Here is a 21198-nt window from a genome sequence, read left to right on the forward strand (position 1 = left end):
CGAAATGTTAACTTAAACAAACGTTTCGGTTTCATTTTAGAAAGTAGATTTCATCAAACCAAAAACATAGAGGTCCTATATCCGGGATGTGTCCTGGTTTCCTGTGGAATTTTGTTTTCAGATTTGTAAAAAGGAATTCTGGTCTGATGGTTTATGAGTCAGTTTCTGGATCAATTTCACAGTGAGTTGGTGAACTTGCCAATTCAGCAATCATCAGAAATCACATCATTGCGACCCTTCCATGGCAAGAAAAAAACCCTAAAAATATGACATCTTGAGAAAACAATTGCAGAGATTTTAGCTGTTTGGCCATAAAACGAGATGATATGACATATTATTCCATCCATTTGTGCATGTAGTAGGGGGCCTATGCCTTTGAACTTAGAAATGGAAAAAATTACCTAAATATACACATGATGTGATCTAATAAGGTTTTGAAGAAACAAACATTTGTTGGTAGGTTTTTTGCCATAGAAGGGTTGATTGACTCATGCATAATGACAATACATAAACTGCACTCCAATGTCTGACATCAACCATAGAGCCACTCAACTAAGGAGGCCTGAGGACCTGAGGACTGTTTTGAAATTGTTAAAAAAATGTCTTTTCATAGTGTTGAATTTGCATCGGGGATAAGATTATTAATTTGGTTTTACCCTTACACCGATGTGTGTTCGCACTGTATACTCGGAACTTTCCCCGAGTTCTGTGGTACCTGCTACTAAAATATAGTATTCAAACTGCCTCTAGCTACTGGGAAATCTCTGTGGTCTAGATGTAAGACACTGCTCTAGAATTACAAAGGTGGTGGGTTTGAATCCCACCTGATGCCTTTTCACACCAATGTTTATTTGTTTGTTTCACCTGCCTAGCTACCATTGTACCTGAGCGACAGACAATCACAGTTAACTTAGGAGAACCTGTCACGTTTAGCCTTAGCTTCCCATCAGGAGATATCTCATCGCTGCGATGGAGACGGTCATCAGTTATTATAAGCGCTTGGAACAATAACCCATCTCCTTCTATCAGTGCAGTGACAGAGGAGGATGCTGGAGTTTATGAATGCCATGAAGGTGGGGAAAGGGGCAAAGGAGTCCATGCTATTCTACGGCTTATTGTTAGAGGTGGGTTTGTTATATTTCAATTTTCTCTTTAAAATTTGAAATAAAGTGATGGTCCTCTTTACTGTTAATTTGAAAACTCATTCTTATTAATGAATATATCTTAATTTCATATCTTCTCGTAATCAATTCCTTATATGTAAATGCAAATGTAAAACCTTTTTTGACAAAATCAAAACACATTATGCTTTTCATGTACCTAATTTCAGATCATGACACTTGTTGGTTGAGCACTGAGACACTCTTGTGTTGAAACTCCTTTTGATTTTGCTTGGTCACATTTATACAGTACATTGTTTTGTTTCTAGGATGTGCAAGTGGTCGTTGGGGGCCAAGCTGCCGGTCTGTTTGCCCAGTTTGTTACAATGGCGGTATGTGTGACACTGAATCAGGCCAGTGCATATGTGCACCAGGCTTTCATGGATCATATTGTCATATTGGTAAGTACAACCTATCTAGGCCCAATTGCATGGGGCTCTGCATCGCTGAATTCTGCGCTAACGATCAGCTTTATCTGCCAAATTTTTAATCAAATGTGTAATCAAATATTTCCTAGTAAAGAAGAGTTCACACACGCTCAAGCAAAGACTCCCTGCTAACCTGTGAAATACGCTTGGCGTAAGCGAGTAATTGCCAATTCTTTGCCTACTGTAACCAGAGCCATGAAATTGAGTCCTGCTTCTCAGTATTGTAGCTGTGCATTGTATTCATGGCCAACTGAGTTAAATTTGGGAAAAACAATGAATGGTGAATAAATTCCAACTATTGAACAAACTCTGCAGTTGGTAGAGTTTGATATTTCAGTATTTTAAGCCCTAGGTTTGCTTGTTGGCCTCTTTTCGGAGTTTAGTCTTGCCCATTGCTTTTTGAATATTTTTTGCATTGTGCTTGTAGATAGTGATTTGATGCCTTTTAGGAAATCTTTAGGCTTGGTTTGCTGTAAACCTGAATTTCTTTATCTAAAAAAGTAATATAAAATGAACAATTGTTTGTTTACTTTGTAGCTGCTGGAAGTAATAAATGGGGACTTAATGCAACCAGTTTATGTAGTAGTCAAACTGATCGCCATGGAGAAGCCTGCAGGGGAAACCTCCTCTGCCTTCAAGATCCATTTGGCTGCGCTTGTGCCACAGGATTCATGGGAATTGACTGCACAGATAGTAAGATGGATTTTATCTTTAACTCTGTGGGTATAAGAGAATACTATTTGAAGTGTTGAAAAAATAAATGTTGTGTGTTGGCTCTTAATACAGGGTACTTTGTTTATAACTATAGGATCAGATACTTTTTAAAACTTCAAAAACCTGTAATTAACTGCAGTCCAATGCTGACACATTACTTGTAATACCATTAAAGGAACACGTTGCCTTGGATCGGTCGAGTTGGTCTTTGAAAAACGTTTGTAACCGTTTTTTATAAAATGCATATGGGTAGAAAGATGTTGTAAAAGTAGAATACAATGATCCACACAAACATGCCTCGAAATTGCGTGGTTTTCCTTTTACCTCGTCGACTAACACGTCGGCCATTTATGGGGGTCAAAATTTTGACTCCCATAAATGGCCGACGGTGATAGTTCGCACAGTAGAAGGAAAACCACGCAATTTCGAGGCAAACTTGTGTGGATCATTGTATGCTACTTTTAAAACATCTTTTCAACCATATGCATTATATAAAAAAAAAAACGGTTAAAAACGCTTTTGTTTTGACCAACTCGTCCGATCCAAGGCAACGTGTTCCTTTAATGTGCATGTACATAATACCTTTGCATGTCCGAAGTACCAAAAGAAGAAAACAATGGGGCCCAATTTCATAAAGATGTTATAAGCAGAAAATTCTGCTAAGCAAATTTCTTGGCTAAGCAAGAAATTACTAGGGTGCCGGTCACAGCAATGGTACACATGTAACTGTAAGGTGTTCTTGCTGGTAACCAATTTTTCATGAGCAAAAGTTTGTTGTGCTTAGCAAGTTTTGTGCTTACAGGTTTTGTTATGTATTTGTGCCAGGTCTCAGAACCTGGGGTCGATTTCACAAAGAAGAGTCCTAACTTAATAGGACCAGTCCTATGAGTTAGAACCAGTAACTCGTCATTCTAACTTGAGATAAGACTAGTCTTACTCTTTGTAAAAATCCAGCCCTATCACAGAAGGGGAGGGTGCAGATGGACGATTTCTGAAAACAGGGATGACACTTCCAATTGTTTGAGTGCTCCTCTTGCAATGTGGACATGAGGACATTGTATGTTTCCTCAACATTGTAAAAAAAATGGACAATTCTACTCGGATATGTATGAGTCACTATGACAAGGTCAGGCATTACTCTCATTAACTTTGAATGATTATGTACTTGCATCTAGGCTGTCCACCAAACACATTTGGGCCATACTGCAGTCAGACATGCCACTGTGCCACTGGCATTGCTTGCCTTACGGACACCGGTGAATGTGATGATCCATCGTGCACTGCAGACTTCTGTCCACAACTATGTGCAACAGAATGGAAGGGAAGCAACTGTCAAGGTAAAACCACAGGCATACCCGATTTAAACGACAATGCAAAATTCAGACATATCAAAACGAAAAGGTTTTTTTTGAAATATTGTCTATAAGCCTGGACGATATCAACAATTTTGACTGGCGATAAATTGTTGGGTAAATATTGTCAATTTGAGATATATCGCGAAGATTTTTGAAAATTGAAAGTTCCCAAAAGAATTAGATAATGGCTCAAATGAACGCAGAAAAACAGTTTCACTGCAGGGAGGAAATCACTTTAATGAGCCAAACAAACAAAACATGATTGAATTTTTTTTTTTATATCAATATATCAAAGTGAATTGTAATTTTTTCACACAATATTGTATTTTTGTTTGTGTGGTTTTGTTTGTTTAGTGCCAACACCATGCCCAGTTGGTTTCTATGGTGAAATCTGTGCACAAGTATGTAATTGCTTTGGCAACGAACAATGTGATGATACTACAGGAGAATGTGCAAATGGTTGCCAAGAGGGCTTCATTGGCTTAACTTGTGTTGAAGGTAAATTGTTTCAATTCTTCCTTGTAGTCATGTTTCCTGTATAGTTAAAAACACTAAACACTGTTGGTAATTGTTAAAGGCCAGTCTTCTCACTTGGTGTATCACAACATGCATAAAATAACAAACCTGTGAAATGAGCTCAATTGGTTGTCAAAGTTGCGAGATAAAAATGAAAGAAAAAACACTTTTGCCACAAGAAGTTTAATGTTTTCAGATGCTTGATTTCGAGACCTAAAAATATAGTTCTGAGGTCTCGAAATCAAATTCGTGGAAAATTACTTCTTTCACGAAAACTACGTTACTTCAGAGGGAGCCGTTTCTCACAATGTGTTATACTATCAATTATACTCTCCCCATTACTTGTTACCAATAGTGTCCACTGCCTTTAATAATAACAATGATTGACCCTACACTGAATCCTCTGAATCCATAATAATAGGCCCAACTCTCACATATTTATTCAGTCTCCTGACGATGACTAGAGCAAGCTAGTTGAAACGTTGAGTCTCATTTGTATCAGTTTTATTACGGTAGTCGTTGTTTACTATAAGTTTTTACTCTTTTATCGTTCAACTTTTTGACATTAACTTTTGAATTGTCCCTGTGTACAGTGTGCTGAGATAATATTTGTTGTGGTGCACTTAAAACTACAAATGCTTAGATTAGATTAGACCAATTAAGAACTCACTTCGCGGTAGTGAAGTTAATCATGATTCACTATTAGTATACTATAAGCTAAAGTAATAGTTGCGTCCAATTTTCAACCCTACGCCCAGGTAGTAGTTTAAAAAGCAGGATGGTTCTTTTCAGAATTGAGATGTCTCCCTTTTCAATCTTTTTGACAAACTCACCAGTTACTACTAATTGTTGAGTTATAAATGTATTGTTTTTGTTTGTTTTGTCTAATTAAAGATGGGACAAGAGCTATAACTGACCTCCGTCAGATGTACAAACCAAATGAAAGGCAACCTGTAACCATCACATGTGAGGCAGTTGGAAATCCGCTTCCAGATCCGTCTCATATCGTACTATTTGGCACCAATAATACACGGATTTTACACGCAAGAACCAGAATCTTTGACAACTTGAATTCATACAAGACGACCAACGAGTTTGAAGTGGACGGAACAATGGCAACACAGGGAGCATTGTTCACTTGTTCTGTGTTCTCTGGAACTGACGACCACCATGTTCACAGCCAAACACTCTTACTGGAAGTTTATCGTAAGTTTAATTAAACTCCAGGGCCAAATTTCATAGAGCTTAAACTTTTGTCCTTGACAAAAACAGGATTATTAACCAAAACTTCCTCTTGTTGTATTGCTTGTAACTGGGTATTAGCTGTTGTTTGCTTGTCCTGAACATCACGTGGAAATTTGGTTGGTAATCCCGTTTTTATCAAGGCAAAAATTTCATGCTAAGCAAATTTCTGTGCTTAGCAGCTCTATGAGGTTGGGCCCATACCCCCTTACCATTGATCAATATTGTATTTTATCCTGTGACTCGCTTGGATTATATTTTAGTTGATTTCCAAAAAGTGTTCTTGCTCTAAACTCCATGTAGTTGAGATTTGTTTAATTTTCCAAAGGGACTTAATAAACCCTGTTCTTATTGGTCAAATTTCATGGCTTTACCTTCTGCGTACTACTGTCCTTATGGTACCCTTCTTCTTGTGTCCATGCCACTCAAATGATACCCTCCAGTATAATGGACACACTGAAGCGTAGTGTCCATACACTCAGCTAGAAACCATTTTCTTAGAGCTGCTTAGAATTATGCTGACCAAACTCCTGCTAAGCCAAACAAGCAGGATACCAATCACAGACTGTACTTATGACACTGTAATTTGGCTGGTAACCTTATTCCGGTGAGCATATTTTTTTTCTTGTGCTTAAAAAAGTAGCTCTACGAAATTGGGTCTGGTGTCTTCTGGTGTTTACTTTGTTTGAGAATGCTGTAGGTGAGGTATGGCGTGTCATGGCTGAGCTGTTTAGAGCACCAGGCTCAAACTCTGGTCTCCCTGATCAGCAGAGTGTTGGTTTGAGTCACGGATTGTTGCACTTGTGTCCCTGATGAGCAAGATACTTCACCATAATTGCTATGTCCTTTGAATGGGACATTAAGTTGTGGGTCCTTGGTAAAAAAAAACAAGAAGTCTTAGGAAGAGTTGGGGATTAACACCAGTGTTTCTGGTTAAGTTGACCTATGAGGCATTCTTGGTTTTATTACCACAAGCTAATGATAATAAATAATTATGATAAAAGTCTTGCATGTACTTGAACATACTAATTTTCAACTGTTTCCTTCAAGCTGTACAAGGAATTTAATGTGCGAATCATTGATTCCCCAAAGTGTTCCAAAAGATGCTGGACTTGCATGTTTTTTAAATAAATAAATAAATGGTTCTGTTGTTCATCTTCTAGGTCTACCATATCTCACATCAGCTCCTACAGTTGATGCAAGTTTTGGAGATCCAAACCAGGTATTGATTTCTTGGTACCCCTGGTCATCAGACAGCGGTAATGGTGAAGGACCAGTTGATCGATACATAGTGTATTATCGATACGCGAGTGATGTGGATGCAGCCTTTACTTTCAGTGAATCTGCTGGGACGAGTAATTCTCTGGTCATAAATGGGCTGAACATCGACACAGAATATGATTTTGTTGTCGTCGTTGCTAGGGCTGGAGTTGGGGGAGCTGGACGCCCAAGCTCCAAGACCACTGTTAGGACCAAATGTGGAAGTAAGAATTTTAATTTAGAAATTTATGAAATGATAGTTACTGAATTTATAATAATTGGCAGTCATAGGGGCATTTACAATTTGTGGGTGAAAATTGAGAATTGGTAGTTTATCTTAAATTTACCACGAGACGAACCTATTAAAACCTGGATATGTTAGCTGGAAGAAGACCTCAAGTCTTGGCTTGGCAGCTGTGGCAATCTGTATCACATTACATGATTGGGCGGCTCTACGACCAACATGATGGATACCGCAGAGCATGACGTTATCTTTAAGTGAAATGTTGCGCTGGATCGGGTGAGTTGATCTATGAAAAGCGTTTGAAACTATTTGTTATAAAAATACATTATGGTTTGAAAGATGTTTTAAAAGTAGAATATAATGATCCTTACAAAATGCCTCGAAATTGTGTGGTTTTCCTTATTTGTTGTGAGCTAACACGACACGCCATTTTATGTTGACTCCACAAAATGGCTGACCATGTTAGTTTGCAATATAAAAGGAAAAACACACAATTTCGAGGCATATTTGTGAAGATCGTTATGTTCTACTTTTAAAACATCTTTCCAACCATTGGGATTTTATAAAAAAACACTTTCAAACGCTTTTCGTAGACCAATTCGTCCCTTTAAATAGTGGCTAGTAAGTAAATATTAAATTTAATACCAATATCTGATATATGTCTTTTTTAATTAAGAAAGTTTTTGTAAAGACTCATCATGTTGACAGTCTTTCAATTTCCTTGACATAGAGATCAATTTCAAAATCAATAGAAGTATCATTAAATTAGCCGTGTAATTATTGAATTTTCTGCTTATTTTGTACATCCTAATTAAACCTTTAGTTGAATAATCAAACCACTGTCAAATTTAAATGAACCATATTCTTTTTGCTTAAGTGACTAACAAACCCAACCTTTGATTTTTCTAATTGAGCAGCTCCTTCTACTGGTGCAGCACTATTTTTATCAACCTTAAGTGGTACAGAACTTCTGCTGAATTGGCAGGTAGGTTTAAGACGGGTCTCGGCCCAATTTCATTAAGCTGTTTTGCAGAAAATACTGTAATCAAACTACTTTGCTTAGCAAAAATGAGTTGGGCACCAACCAGTGGCAACAATTGTAAACTTTATGAGTTTTTGGCTGGTTTTGTGCTTACAGCTTACAGCTGGTTTTGTGAATTTAGAGCAAGGTTTTGTGCTTTCTGGAAAATCTAAACTTGACTCTTGATCTGATAGTCTTATTGATTTTGATTGATTTTGCCTACTCACAGCTTCCACCCCAGTCCACCTGGCAGTGCAGGTCTCTTGATAAAATCTACATCTATTCAAGGCTTGAGTCAGAGAGTAGCTTCAGCTCACCAATCGCTGAAATTGATGCAGATGTTACTGAAGCCGTCATTAGTTCTTTGATGCCATGTACTGGATACAGTGTTGTTGTCACCTTCACTAATCGAGATGGGAGATCCAGTCCAAGCAGTTACATAGAAACAGAGACTACTGATGCCGCGGGTAAGTGTACTATACATGGAGATATTGTTGTATGGCTTCTGACTGGCACCTCGGAACTGAGATACTGACAAAATAAGGAGACCGCAAACATAAGGCTAGATTAGCTCAGTTGGCTAAGTTGGCATGTTAATCCGGAGGGCGTTGATCAAATCCTGCTCTGTCAATTTTTCTTTGTTCACAACCCAAAATCAGTAAAGTATGGAGTATGAACTTGAACAAATGAATCTGCCGTATGGCTATACTATAAAGGACTGAGAAGAAGTTGGTATCCATTATCACTATAGGCATCAGGTTGGCTTAATATGTATTCCCCATCCATTCATAGCTTAAGTCCAAACATACCAATCCTATTTCTTTTGTGCAGCTCCTGGTCCTGTGCAGTCTTTGGATGTAAATCAGGATACAACAGGATCTGACATTCAGCTAAGGATTACTTGGTCTGCTCCAACTGGGAATAATTGCCCAGTTGATGATTACATCATTCAACATGGCCTGACCAGGGTTCTGGCCTGTGATGCAGACATTGAGTCCCCTCATTTTGAAGTTCAGACAACTAGTATCACAACGATGCATCTTACGAACCTGCTGGCCAATTCAAAATACTTTGTGTCTGTGATTGCTAGGAATACTATTGGAAGCTCGACATACACCCCTATGTACAAAACTACAAGTAAAAAAGGTCGGTATGTTCAAATATTTTAATTGTTGTTCATGGAATTATTGTTCCAAAAGTTGCTGCTCGAAGAATAAAATATTCAAATAGTTGGGAGTTGGGAGTAACCAAATAACCATAACTATAACTATAACTACAACCAAATAGTTGGGAGTGTTGTATCAATTTTATACGGCAATTAAAGCTCTTTAAACATAATTATTTTGCACAAGTGACATCATTGGTGCAGATTGCTGTTGATAGAGCCTGAAAAGGAAAATGTCTACCGCCATTACCATTCTGGAAGTCAAATTGTATGCGAAGCTTCATGTTTCTCGAACTCGCTTGCCCAGTTATGGGGACAGGGCCTTTTCCTGAAGACCTCAGACAAATGCACAACATTACCCTCTTCCAGTAGAGAAACTTCTTACACACTTGTTTAAAATGCTTGCTTTTCCAACAACTTGAGAATACTTGAACTTACATGTAACTTCTACTAGACTGGCGCCTTTGAAAAAAAAAAAAAGTGTGCCTCACAAATGGTGTATTATTATTACTCAGTACAATAACAGGAAAAATAACTTGTAAAATATTGTAAGCAAAATTTATCAAGTGATGACATCAGTGCCCAGTTTCATAGAGCTGCTAAGCACAAAAATTTGCTTAGCATGATCTTTCTTCCTTGATAAAAACAAGATTACTAACCAAATTTCCATGTGATTTTCGGACTAAACAAACACCAGCTGTGAATACCAGTACCAAGCAATATATGCAACAAATGTAGATTGGGTTGGTAATTCAGTTTTCATCATGGAAGAAATATCATGCTAAGCAATTTGTTGTGCTTTATGAAATTGGGCCTAGATGAATCTGGTCAATGCATGTGATTGTTGCCTATCCAGTATTAATAATACTTTTTTTCATTTATCTCTCAGCGCCAAGCTTCGTACCAACAGTATCTGTTGCAGCATCTGATGTCACATCATCCGGCATACGCTTTACATGGAATGAATACAACTGTACTGAACTCAATGGAGAATTTACATTTTACAATGGTATCCTGGCTAAAGTTGACCAGCAGAATGGAGAGACAGTTCAAAGTTTTAACTTAAACTTTCCAAGCCTAAGACAATCTAGACTGGATCCTTGTACTAGATACAGATTCAAGGTTGCTGTGAAGAATGATATAGGGCTTGGATATTACAGTGATCCCGTTGAAGTCACTACATCCTCTGTAGGTAGGTATTACTTTATGAATACTGTAATTATAGTAATAGCCTGAGGTTTTCACTCTAGCATGGTCTTTTCAAAGGCTTTCCTGAGAAAAGTCAGACCATTAACTATTGTTTGCATGTATACCTTTGGTCCTTTTGGTTGGTAAGCAGTTTGCAACAGCTATAATTCTATTTTATTACTATAAAAGTACTAATATTATTAGATACATTTTATAAAGTGCATATATAACTGGAAGAAATCTCAATGCACATGACAAAACTACAAAGACTGAGAGAATGCGATTTCAAAATAATTTTTTTTCATGCCTAATGTAACAATTTTAGGGTCGTGGCGTAAAGTTAGGGTCGAAACAGAGCAATTTTTTCTTGGCCTACCACTTGTAACATTCATTCAGTGGCTTTCTGCTTTTGTGTGTTTTTTTTTTAACCACAGTGGCATCTCTGCTGCAGTCAAAGCATTAAAGTGTAGAGTTTCTGTACTTTGTCATTAAACTTTGTAATGGTTTGCATTTTTCACACTCTTTTCTACAGTCCCAAACAAAGTACGGAGTTTAACTGTGAATCCTGTACAAGGTTATCCTACAATCCTGAGCCTGCGATGGTCTAAGCCTGTTGGTGAATGCTCAATTGACTTCTACACAATCTCATACCAACTGACCAATGCATTCCAGTGTGCATCTGTAGCAGCCGCTAGAAACACATCTGGAACTACAATGGATACAATGTTTAACATCACAGGACTTCTGCCATATTCAACTTATTTTGTTTATGTGACGGCCAGCACTCCAGCTGGAGAAGGAGCATACTCGTATACGCGTGTTGCTACTGCTGAGGCAGGTAAGGTATCCAATTTAGGATTGATTTCCAAAAGGCTTTATTATAATTAACCTTGATCCTTCCATATCAAATCATCATGCCTCTCTCTTATTCTTTTCTTATTCTATCTTGTAAATACACATGTACATGTAAAGATTAATGATTTTAAAGTTTCTGTTATGTATTTTGTAAGTTTTAGTATTGTTATAATGAATCCAACCGTATGTGGTTGCAAATAAAATGAACCTTACCTTCTATTTGACAAATTGAAATGATTTATTAAACCAAAATGAAGACCATTGTAGCCAAAGGATGAACTGTAGTCAAATTACAAAGAAAAGCAACATTAATAACAAAACAATGTTAAAAATCGAGATTTAAAAAGATCAATATAACAGTAGTGCTCCAAGAAAGTTTCAGAGACTGTTTTGTCATTCATCATAACGATGGAAGATGTGTATACAATCGAATTTCCAAGGACAGAGGAATAGAGGCCTGATACACTCATTTAAAGTGTTCTTGGGTTATGGCAGTGGGTATGACACCCTATGTTCCGACACCCAGAACATCATTTGTTTTTGGTTGAGTTTTTTGCATAAAAGTTATCAACCGCATTCTTTGTCATTAATTAATTTTTCTCTTTACAGCACCGACTGAACCCCCATTGAATGTGGGCAATACTCACGTAGTGAAGAGATCACTTGAGTTTGACTGGAGTCCACCACCATGCCGCAGTAGACGTGGTGACATCACTGGCTACTCCTACAGACTGGTGAACTTAGACAGAGACGATAACAATATTAGAGGAGACACTGAGAATACACAAGTTACAATTGAAAACCTGGTACCTTATACGCTGTACTCGTTTCATGTGCTTGCCCGTACTGCTGCAGGGGATGGCCCATACAGTCAGGGCTTAGAAGTACGCACTTCTGAGGCTAGTAAGTTGATTTCTTGTAATCGTAGGCCTTTTATGAATTCATGGCTTTAGCTTTGGATTCAGTTTCAGGCTCTGTTTTTTAGTCTGAAGCCCTGAGTGCGTATGTAGAGCTGCTTAACCCTTTGGACAATTTTTTTTTTTTTTTTTAAAACAAAAAAACATAAACTGTGTTTTTCTCAGCTTTTTTCAATAGCACTCCATGTTGAACCTCACACCAAACGAAAGCTCAACAACTGCTCTAAACAACCAAATAAGGGCCGTATATATGGGGCTTGTAGTTTTTAAGTTATGACTATTTATAAAAGTCCAACTTTATGTGTTTTTGGTGGTCGCTAGTGACCGCCTTTGCAGCAAAGGGTTCAGCACAAAAAATACTTAGCTTAACAAAATGATTTTTACCAGAATGAGGCTACCAGCCAAACTACTATGTCTTATCTACCAATTATGACTGGTATCCTGCCAATTTCTGCTTGTTCTCTCTAAAATGTGACAAAAGAAATATTAACAGGTTATTTTTTATTGTGAGTTAATTGGAAATTATAAATGCAAACTAATTTTGTTTCCTAAAACCAATTATGTCTTTTTCCATTAATGTAGAACCTCCTCAAGTGATGATGGTCTCAACACCAAGTGGAGATGCAACATCAATCACAGTAGAATGGCACCGACCAGACCCACCACATGGAATAATCATAGCGTACTACGTTTGGTACTCTATGGTCACTCAAGACGGGCTTAGTGATCCTGGTCAAAGCGAGACAGTTACAGATGGCTTGGATCAGAACGTCCTGCAGTTGGTATTGACTGGTTTAGAATCTAATGCAAATTTCTCCATTAAGGTACATCACATTAAAGTATAATAATATTGTTTGTTTTTTACCCTTACACCGCTGTGTATTCAGCACTGTATCCTTTCTCCAGAAGACGATCATGGCATATGATCAGGCAAATCAATTATGTGGGATTTGAACCCATGACCCTTTCATTGCTATAGCAGATACCCGGTGGCTAAAGACAGTTTGAATCTTATGTGATAGGAGGGGGTACCGCAATAATTTTATAGATGTTATTTTTGCATCGGGGATAAAGATTATACAAACAAACATATAGTATACGGTGCTTAATACACATCAATGTAAGGGTAAAAACAAATTTGTATTCTTTATTCATGATGCAAAATATAACATTTATAAAATATAATTTTAGTTCATTTAGTCTTAAAATATTCCGTAATATTTGAGAGGCTTGAAATATACATAGTGGTCCGTTCAAACACAAATGCTAAAGATGGTACTTATACTCAAGTGCCATCTTGGGGTTAGCCAGGTACTATAATAGTACTGACTATCGTACAATGTTTATGTATCCACAAATAAGCCATTTGCGAGTTAGATTTTTATAATGTCTGGTACAAGACTTGCTAAGTCATAGTGTATCGCTTACATTTGAATTCCTCATACCCTATAGAGACGGTCGCTATGTCAAATGGTTTGAGGCAAGCTTTTCAATAGCAACCTACAGATGAGCAAACCCTGGTACCATTGTGCATTACACATCCATTCAGATTTGTGTACGGGTGCACCGTCTCCTATGTAACTAAGCAAAAACTTGCCCCAATCATCGGACATAGCAACTATCTCGATAGTCTGAGGAATTCAAATTGAAGTGGTCAATATTGATCAAGCACGTCATTGTACCAGACAATATGCAAATCTATCACGCAAACGGCTTATTGACAAGTCTTTCTCTGCCCACCTGTAGGTTCAAGCAGAAACTTCTGTGGCTGTTGGAGACCCCAGCACACCTATCTATCGAATTACAAAGGAGGGTAGTAAGTACTGTTTTACATCAAAAATTATATTTCTAATACCATTTTATATTTTTTATGTAAGTATATATTATTAACATAGAGTACTTTTTGCATATCATGCTATTTTCTATTACAGTTACATTTTGCAAATTTAAAAACATAGGTGAACAGTACAGTTTACCTTTAGTTTATCTATTTATTTTATTTTTTTATTTTTTGTGAAAGATTTTACATCATTAAATGTTTTACTTCAAACTATATTATACTTGTAGTACCATTTTACATTAGGTATGTTCCAAACTTTTTACATGAAGTACTACTTTGCATACCATGCTATTTTCCACTAAGTTACATTTTGCGAATTTTAAAACATAGGTGAACAGTACAGTTTGCCTTAGTTTCTTGGACAGTGTGAAATTCTATTTACTAATTTTATTTTCATAGTTTCATTGAAGGATTTTTCCCCAGAAATTTAACCTCGAGTGTTTGATATGATTAAAGTTCCAGGCCCACCATCATCTCTAAGAATTGGACACAAAACGGAGACAGAGTTGGAGATAGAGTGGAACGAACCAATGGTAACAAATGGAAGAATTATCAACTACATTGTAAGTGTTAACAACAAACAACAACAAATATTTTTGATAAGAGACTATTTGATTTAAAAATAATAGCTAGTTCTTATAAAACGCAGTTTACAATTACTGTATCATTGCGCTTTACATTATTGCACTTGTCATTGGGCCAAATACATTCCTTTAATCTTTCTCAGATCCCTGGGGAGTATACAACCTGGGATACCTTGGCGCTACAAAGGCATTTGATTTTTGGGGTTGAACAAAGAATTGACTACAGTGCGATTTAAACCAATGACCTCCGGATTAATGTGCTGGCGCTCTACCAGTGGAGCTACCTAGCCCTATGTTGGTGGTGTCCCTATTTTGTCAATATCTTTGCAAAGGTTTTTGCATACACAATATTAACCTCTACCCTCGCAGGTACCAATTTATACCTCTGGGTGAAAATGAAGCAATTATATAAAACAGCTTGCTCAAGAGCACTAGTGTCAGACCAGGATTCAAACCCACACTCCAATAACTTAACCACCAGGACCTGAACTTAATGCACTAAACCACTCGGCCATGACACTCGGCTGATTTTTCCATCTCCCACAAGTTTGACAGCAAACGACTCTTGCTAAAGTTATCTCAGATTTACACACAAAACCTTTTATATTTTCGTAGAGCACTTTAGAAGTGTGATTCACATGTACAATACTATTACAACATCATGTCTCCAGCTGTGCTTATTTATAGCACAGTGAATAGTTTTTTTCTAGATACCTGCGCTTTATGAGATTTATTATTATTATTATTGGAATCACCTTTACTAATTATCATTTCCAACAAATCTTTTCCTTTCACAAACAGATCAAATATCGGCCATCATTCAAACCCTACCTGTTGGATTTTACACCTCCAACATTTACAAGGTTACCAGTTTCCAGTCCAATTATCTACAGAAGAGTATTGCTTGGACTCGAACCCGGAACCCAATATGAAATTGAAGTGTCTGCAGAAACAAGCATCGGTGAAGGAGATCCTGTATCCATCGCTGGTTTCACAAAACCCAAAACAGGTTTGAAGTCAATTCAACTTTCTATTCAAATCACTGAAAAATCTTAAATTTTATATAAAAACTTGAACAAAGACAAATTGACTAGAGCATGGCTTGAACTTGCGACGTCTGGATTTTTGGTTGAGTGGAAGTAAGTCAAATCTTGCCGCTATTTGTGGCTGCTACTTACTTTAGACACCATTATGTAGCACTTTATACCCAGATATTTTGATTATCCAGGAAAGTATCGGGAATGAAGTGATATTATTGTTATGTACTGGACCAAAGCAGCGCAAAATGTATGTTAGTATTTTTATCCAACTGTCTATAAATCATATTTTCAAAACTTTGTTTCCTTCTTGCAGATATTCCCAATCCTGAGTCTCCTACATTATATTCAGCCAAGTCTACAGCTACAGCTGTTGTCATCTCAATAAGTAGAGTGGATAACCCATATATAACGTAAGTATCATCTCTCCCTCTGATCCGAACCAATGACCTCCGGTTTTACGTGCCGACGCTCTACCAACTGAGCTGTAAAAACAACATTAAACCATAGGTCATTGCTTCAAATCCTGCTCTACCCAATTTCTTAGTCCAACCCCAAATCATTTCAAAATTAACGCAATCAGTTTGCCTTGTGGTTTATAAATTTAAACATTTTATCTGCTTTTTCTAATTTTCAGTTTTTCAAAAATAACTATTCTTGTCTTTTTGCCTCGTTTCCCTAGCCAAAGAATTATATTTTTGCATGATTTTTCTCCTTAGTCTTCTTGAAATTATATGACATCAACAACTTTAACGTGGCATGTACAAGATAAAATTTTGTTGTTTGTGGTCTCCGATAACTAAACTTTAAGTCTCAACTCTGACTTTTAGGTCATATATGGTGTGGGTCAAAAAGGTAGCGTCAAGAAAGAAAAGACAGTCGGGTCCCAATCAGCAAGGTGAATCTATTGGGACATTTGATGAGAACCCTGATTCCTACATTGCTGCTGATATACAGAAGGACGATTTCAAGGAGGAGTTTAAAGTTGGTGATAATGGGACGTATAATGGATATTACAATCCTCCTCTAGAGGAAGGGGCCATGTATGAGATCAGGTCAGGAGCAAGCAGCAAAGCTGATGATGTGAGTATCGTGATGTAGTTTTCCTTACCACCAGGGCCCAATTTCATGGCTCTGCTTACCGCTGAATTTTGCTCTTACGATCACGATTCCCCGCTTACGTGCAAGCGCCGAATTTCTGTGCTAGCCTTGTAATCGTAGAATGCCTAGTAACGTGGAGTATGCACGTGAAGAAGCCAAAATTCGATGCTAACCCGGGAAATACACTTGACAAAAGCGCATAATTCCCTGGTTCCGCATGTGTCGATTCTTTGCTTATTGTACATGTGTAAGCAGAGCCATACTATGTTCTTACTGTAAGCAGAGCCATGAAATTGAGCCCTGGATTGCTGATACATGTTCATTTAAAACTGTTCTAAAAACTCACCTTTTTGAAATAAATATTGACCAGTGATTTTCAACATACTTATTTCATATTTCTGTTCTCTTCTTTTGATATGTTTATTTGTATCATGAGCGATAACCATGAGCGCCTTTTTGTGGCAGAGCCCGGTGCTTTATAAGACTCCATTATTATTATATTAGGGTGTCATGACCGTGTGGTTAAGAGCATCAAATTCAAGTTCTGGTGGTTTAAGTCATCGGAGTGTGGGTTCGTATCCTGGTTGTGACAATTGTGCCCTTGAGCAAGATGCATTAAGTACTATAATAACTGCTTCTCTTCACCCAGGGGTATATAAATGGGTACTTACGAGGGTAGAGGTTGTTATGTTTGAAAAAGCCTTTGGGGCTCTACGGTTGCCCAGGGCTGTATACTCCCCAGGGAGCTGAGAAAGAGTAAAGGAACGTTATTGGCCCAATAACCAAGGCACTAATGTAAAGCACATTGAGACGGTTATTGTGAAATGCGCTATTATATAAGAACTTGTTTTTATTAGTATTTTTATCAGTAACCGAGTCATATTGTTATGTCAGTGAAAAAAGTTTACAACCAGCGAGTTTGTAATTGTCAAAATGCTGTAACTCACTTAAAATAACCCAGATGTGCACAAAACAAGTAAATACCAAGATTATTATTATTACTTTACATTGTTATTGTTAGTTCACAATATATTGCAGCTTGAAGGCTGGATTGCCCAGTGCTTACCGGTACAAGACCTCATGTCACTCTTTTTATTCCACTAATACATGTATTACCCCTTGCATGCATGTCACACGTGGCGACTGTGCCATGCTCACCATTTTGGTGGTCAATAGGTTTACAAGTGAACACTGTATCGCCTAAAATGAGCACTTCACTGAATAACGCAAAGTGACGTTGACCACAAAAATGGCGCATTCAAGATTATTCTGATAATGTAGTCAGGTGAATTGGGTCAATAAAGCAAGGAGATTTTCTAAGAAAAACTAAAGCTCAGTCAGTAAGGATAGTTCTCTCATTTTTCTGGTTAAGTACATGTATATAGATGTCAATAGGATAGCAAACTAACTGTGAGGTATTTTTGTTTTGTTAGGCGTTCGCTACTAGTTGGTCATCACCCCTTGGTTTGACTGGTGAGTTTCTTGTAGTTTTGTTCGCTATTCTTGTTTCCTTAAACCCCAATGCCACGTGCTGTATCAATTAAGGGAGTGCAGTTCTTGCTCTGTGTATGCGACTTTTGTGTGAATTTATATTTCCTATGTGGTATTACCATGTGTGTATATTTACTCTGCTGGGAAGATAATGTTCGTTTTAGAACTTGTCTTATTCTACTTCAGCAAAGTAGTTTTCTGGAATTCTGGAGTTTTTCTCAGTTCAACTACTTCCTCGGTGGAAGGTAGAAACATTGATTGAGACTACCAATTTAGCTTTAGTGGACTGAAGAATGTGAGAGATGTGGGCTCTTTCTTAGATGTGTGAATACTATGCTAGATTCAAAGCTCTTTTGAGAGATGTCATGAACAAAAAATACTATGCAATGTTTGTTGGGTACCAATTGAGAAAAAGTTCATTTAAACATTTAATTTAAATCTTTATCCATTAAAAAGCTGATTAGGGGCTGTCAAGGTTAAGCCAAAGTATAAAAAAACTGTTATTGAAAGATTTGACAACCATAAAATATAAACGAATGTAATTCCAATGAACATGTAAACTGGGATCCTTCTTTTGTTTGCAGTTGGTAAATATTATATAAGCAATCCGGGACCTGAGTCACCTACAGAAGACAAACCTAGCAGCATTGGAACTATTGTAGCAATCCTCGTCAGTGTCTTACTGATTGTTGCTGCAGCAGGATTCTTGGCTATGGTTGTGATCAAGAAAAGGTAGGCACGGTCCAATGCAAAAGATTAATTATTTATTAAATTTAATTATAGTTCCTTTAACCTTAAAACTTTCCTTAGTATTTGAGAGGCTTGAGTTATAATTGGTCCGCTCAAGGACGCAAGTGCTGAAGATGGTACTTAACTCAAGTGTCATCTTGGGTTTAGGCAGGTACTAGTAGTACTTTACCTCCGACTGTATCATACAATGTTTGTGTTTCCAAAAATAAGCCATTTGCGAGTTAGATTTTAATAATGTCTGGTACAATGACTTGCTTAGTTACAATGCACCGCTTACATTTGAATTCCTCAGACTATCGAGACAGTTGCTACGCCATGTAGGGGCAAGCTTTTGTATAGCAACCTCCAGGATGAGCAAACCCTGGTACCATTGTGCCATACTTGTCCATTCAGAATTGTGTATGGGTGTTCACCGACGTAGCTATGCCTTACACATCCCCTCACCGTCTCTTACGTAACTACGCAAAAGCTTGCCCCTCATCACGTGGCTTAGCTACAATTTGTGCTTAAGCAGATCTATGAAATTGGGCCCTGGTATTTTGGAGTATTTGCCTCATTTTGGTCGTGGAATTTGATATCTTTTGGATTTGAACCCCTAACCGTGTGAGTGCTTTCCATGCAGTTTAACCACCTAACCACATTTTTGGGGCAAAAATTGATCCCTTCAAATTTGTGAGTTCTGTTATATGTAACTTGCTTGCTGAAAAGTAAGTTTAACAATACAATTTTTGGTTGTTCTTTTTTCCCTTTTTAGAAAATCACAGGGTACTGGAAGACCTTTTGACTCCATTGGAATGAGGAATATTGCTAAAGAAAGTAAGTACATTACTGTTGACATTCTCAAAGTCACTAAATGGTCATAATGTGCACAGACAAAAAGAACCATCAAAGAAGCTTGGTAAAACAACCCACTGCACCCACAGCAACTGCCGTGGTGCCCTTTGCTTTTGCTGTGGTGCCCTCTTCAAAGTTCCAATACAAAGTAACATTTTCTTCATAGAATTGCCCCTTACGAGAAAGAAAATACTGCACGCCCCTTCATGAACAGAAATCAAGGGTTGAATGTTTTAGAGATAGGTTCCCAGTTGGCCTTGTGATTCGTTCAGCTACAGTTTTCACAGGGGCGTTAGGTTCCTTATCTATAGCAAACTATCGTGACTGAGTGGTCTAGTTCACAAAGCACTCCAGTTTTCAGCAGCAGGTTTGCATCAGACTTTTTTTTTTTATTTTGTTTATTTTACTTTGCCTCATGATATGGAAAAGGCCAGATTTCACCTTGATTATATTGTGCGACACTGCTCTCCACTTATGTTGCATAAAAGTCATCCCTCTATCTCAGGAAAAGTTAGCTCAACTTTTTGGCTGAAGTCCAAACAACCACAAGGGACGCCACCAATGCAAGCCCCCCAAAAAACATTGCCCAACAAGCAGCAGAGGACGTCATTATAAAAAATGTCCGAGCCTTAGACTTTTTTGTAAATACCCAATGCGCAAGCGGTAACTGTAAAATGAGATGTATGCTGGTCTAGCTAGGAATCAAACTTGATCTCCAGCTAGACCAGCATGCACCTCATTCCATGCATAAAGCATGGGTACCGAGTATTTGCAGCATGGGTCTGGTTTACTGCAGAGGATAATGTATTTTATTGTTTAAGTAATAAAATTAAATATTTGTATAACGATGGTCAATGTGTGTGTTTTGCATCAGCTCCAAGATACACACCAGCACCAACTGGTCCTACTCAGTTGAAGCCAGTAGCCTCAGAGGACGCCCTGACTAATCTTAATGATAAGAAACCCTCTGAAGCTTCAACGGTGATGCCAGAAAGCCAGTTGAAACCACGCGTCAAGAAGGTAGATCAGACTGCAACAGTGTCAGCTGGACCCATCAAGAGAGAACAACTCAAAGGGTACATCAAGAAGAAGAGAGCCAAGACCAATGAAGGATACAAATTGGATTATGGGGTGAGATACTCAGCGTAGAAGATGTCTGCATTATTCCTGATTGCAAACTTTGTTCATCTTCATTTATGGCGTGTTGTAGCTGAGTGGATAAGAAAACCGGCTTTACTAGTCAGCTGAATGAGGGTTTGAGTCAATTGTTCCATTATGCAAGACACTTGACCATTATTGCTGCGTCCTTTGAATCAAAGGTAAAGCCGATGGTCATGTGTGTTGTGTAAAGCATGTAAAATAATCCATTGCACTTATCGAAAAGAGAAGGTGTTCGCCCTGATGTTCCTGGTTTGAGTGGCAGCATATTGCGCAACAGCTCCTTGTAAACCATCACATGGTTCTATGTTAAGGTATTGGTGTCATTACTTCAAGCC

The 21198-nt window shown here is 37.8% G+C and overlaps 1 protein-coding gene across 1 annotated transcript in view; it reads left to right on the top strand.

Annotated features, from left to right (window-relative positions):
• Positions 1-21198, top strand: part of LOC139945714 (receptor-type tyrosine-protein phosphatase T-like) — a 43694-nt gene that overhangs the window by 8650 nt on the left and 13846 nt on the right. Inside the window, exons 3-25 of the mRNA XM_071943072.1 lie at positions 873-1124; positions 1430-1561; positions 2126-2281; positions 3478-3639; positions 4012-4155; positions 5068-5379; positions 6579-6899; positions 7837-7904; positions 8170-8407; positions 8772-9086; positions 9995-10297; positions 10826-11131; positions 11758-12051; positions 12648-12889; positions 13812-13881; positions 14362-14468; positions 15291-15498; positions 15843-15939; positions 16357-16609; positions 18061-18100; positions 18703-18850; positions 19623-19684; positions 20577-20833. Coding sequence (XP_071799173.1) covers positions 873-1124; positions 1430-1561; positions 2126-2281; positions 3478-3639; positions 4012-4155; positions 5068-5379; positions 6579-6899; positions 7837-7904; positions 8170-8407; positions 8772-9086; positions 9995-10297; positions 10826-11131; positions 11758-12051; positions 12648-12889; positions 13812-13881; positions 14362-14468; positions 15291-15498; positions 15843-15939; positions 16357-16609; positions 18061-18100; positions 18703-18850; positions 19623-19684; positions 20577-20833 — 4487 coding nt within the window. The remainder of the gene's footprint in view (positions 1-872; positions 1125-1429; positions 1562-2125; positions 2282-3477; positions 3640-4011; positions 4156-5067; positions 5380-6578; positions 6900-7836; positions 7905-8169; positions 8408-8771; positions 9087-9994; positions 10298-10825; positions 11132-11757; positions 12052-12647; positions 12890-13811; positions 13882-14361; positions 14469-15290; positions 15499-15842; positions 15940-16356; positions 16610-18060; positions 18101-18702; positions 18851-19622; positions 19685-20576; positions 20834-21198) is intronic.

Source organism: Asterias amurensis, chromosome 13, assembly GCF_032118995.1.
Source record: "Asterias amurensis chromosome 13, ASM3211899v1".
Taxonomy (NCBI): Eukaryota; Metazoa; Echinodermata; class Asteroidea; order Forcipulatida; family Asteriidae; genus Asterias; species Asterias amurensis.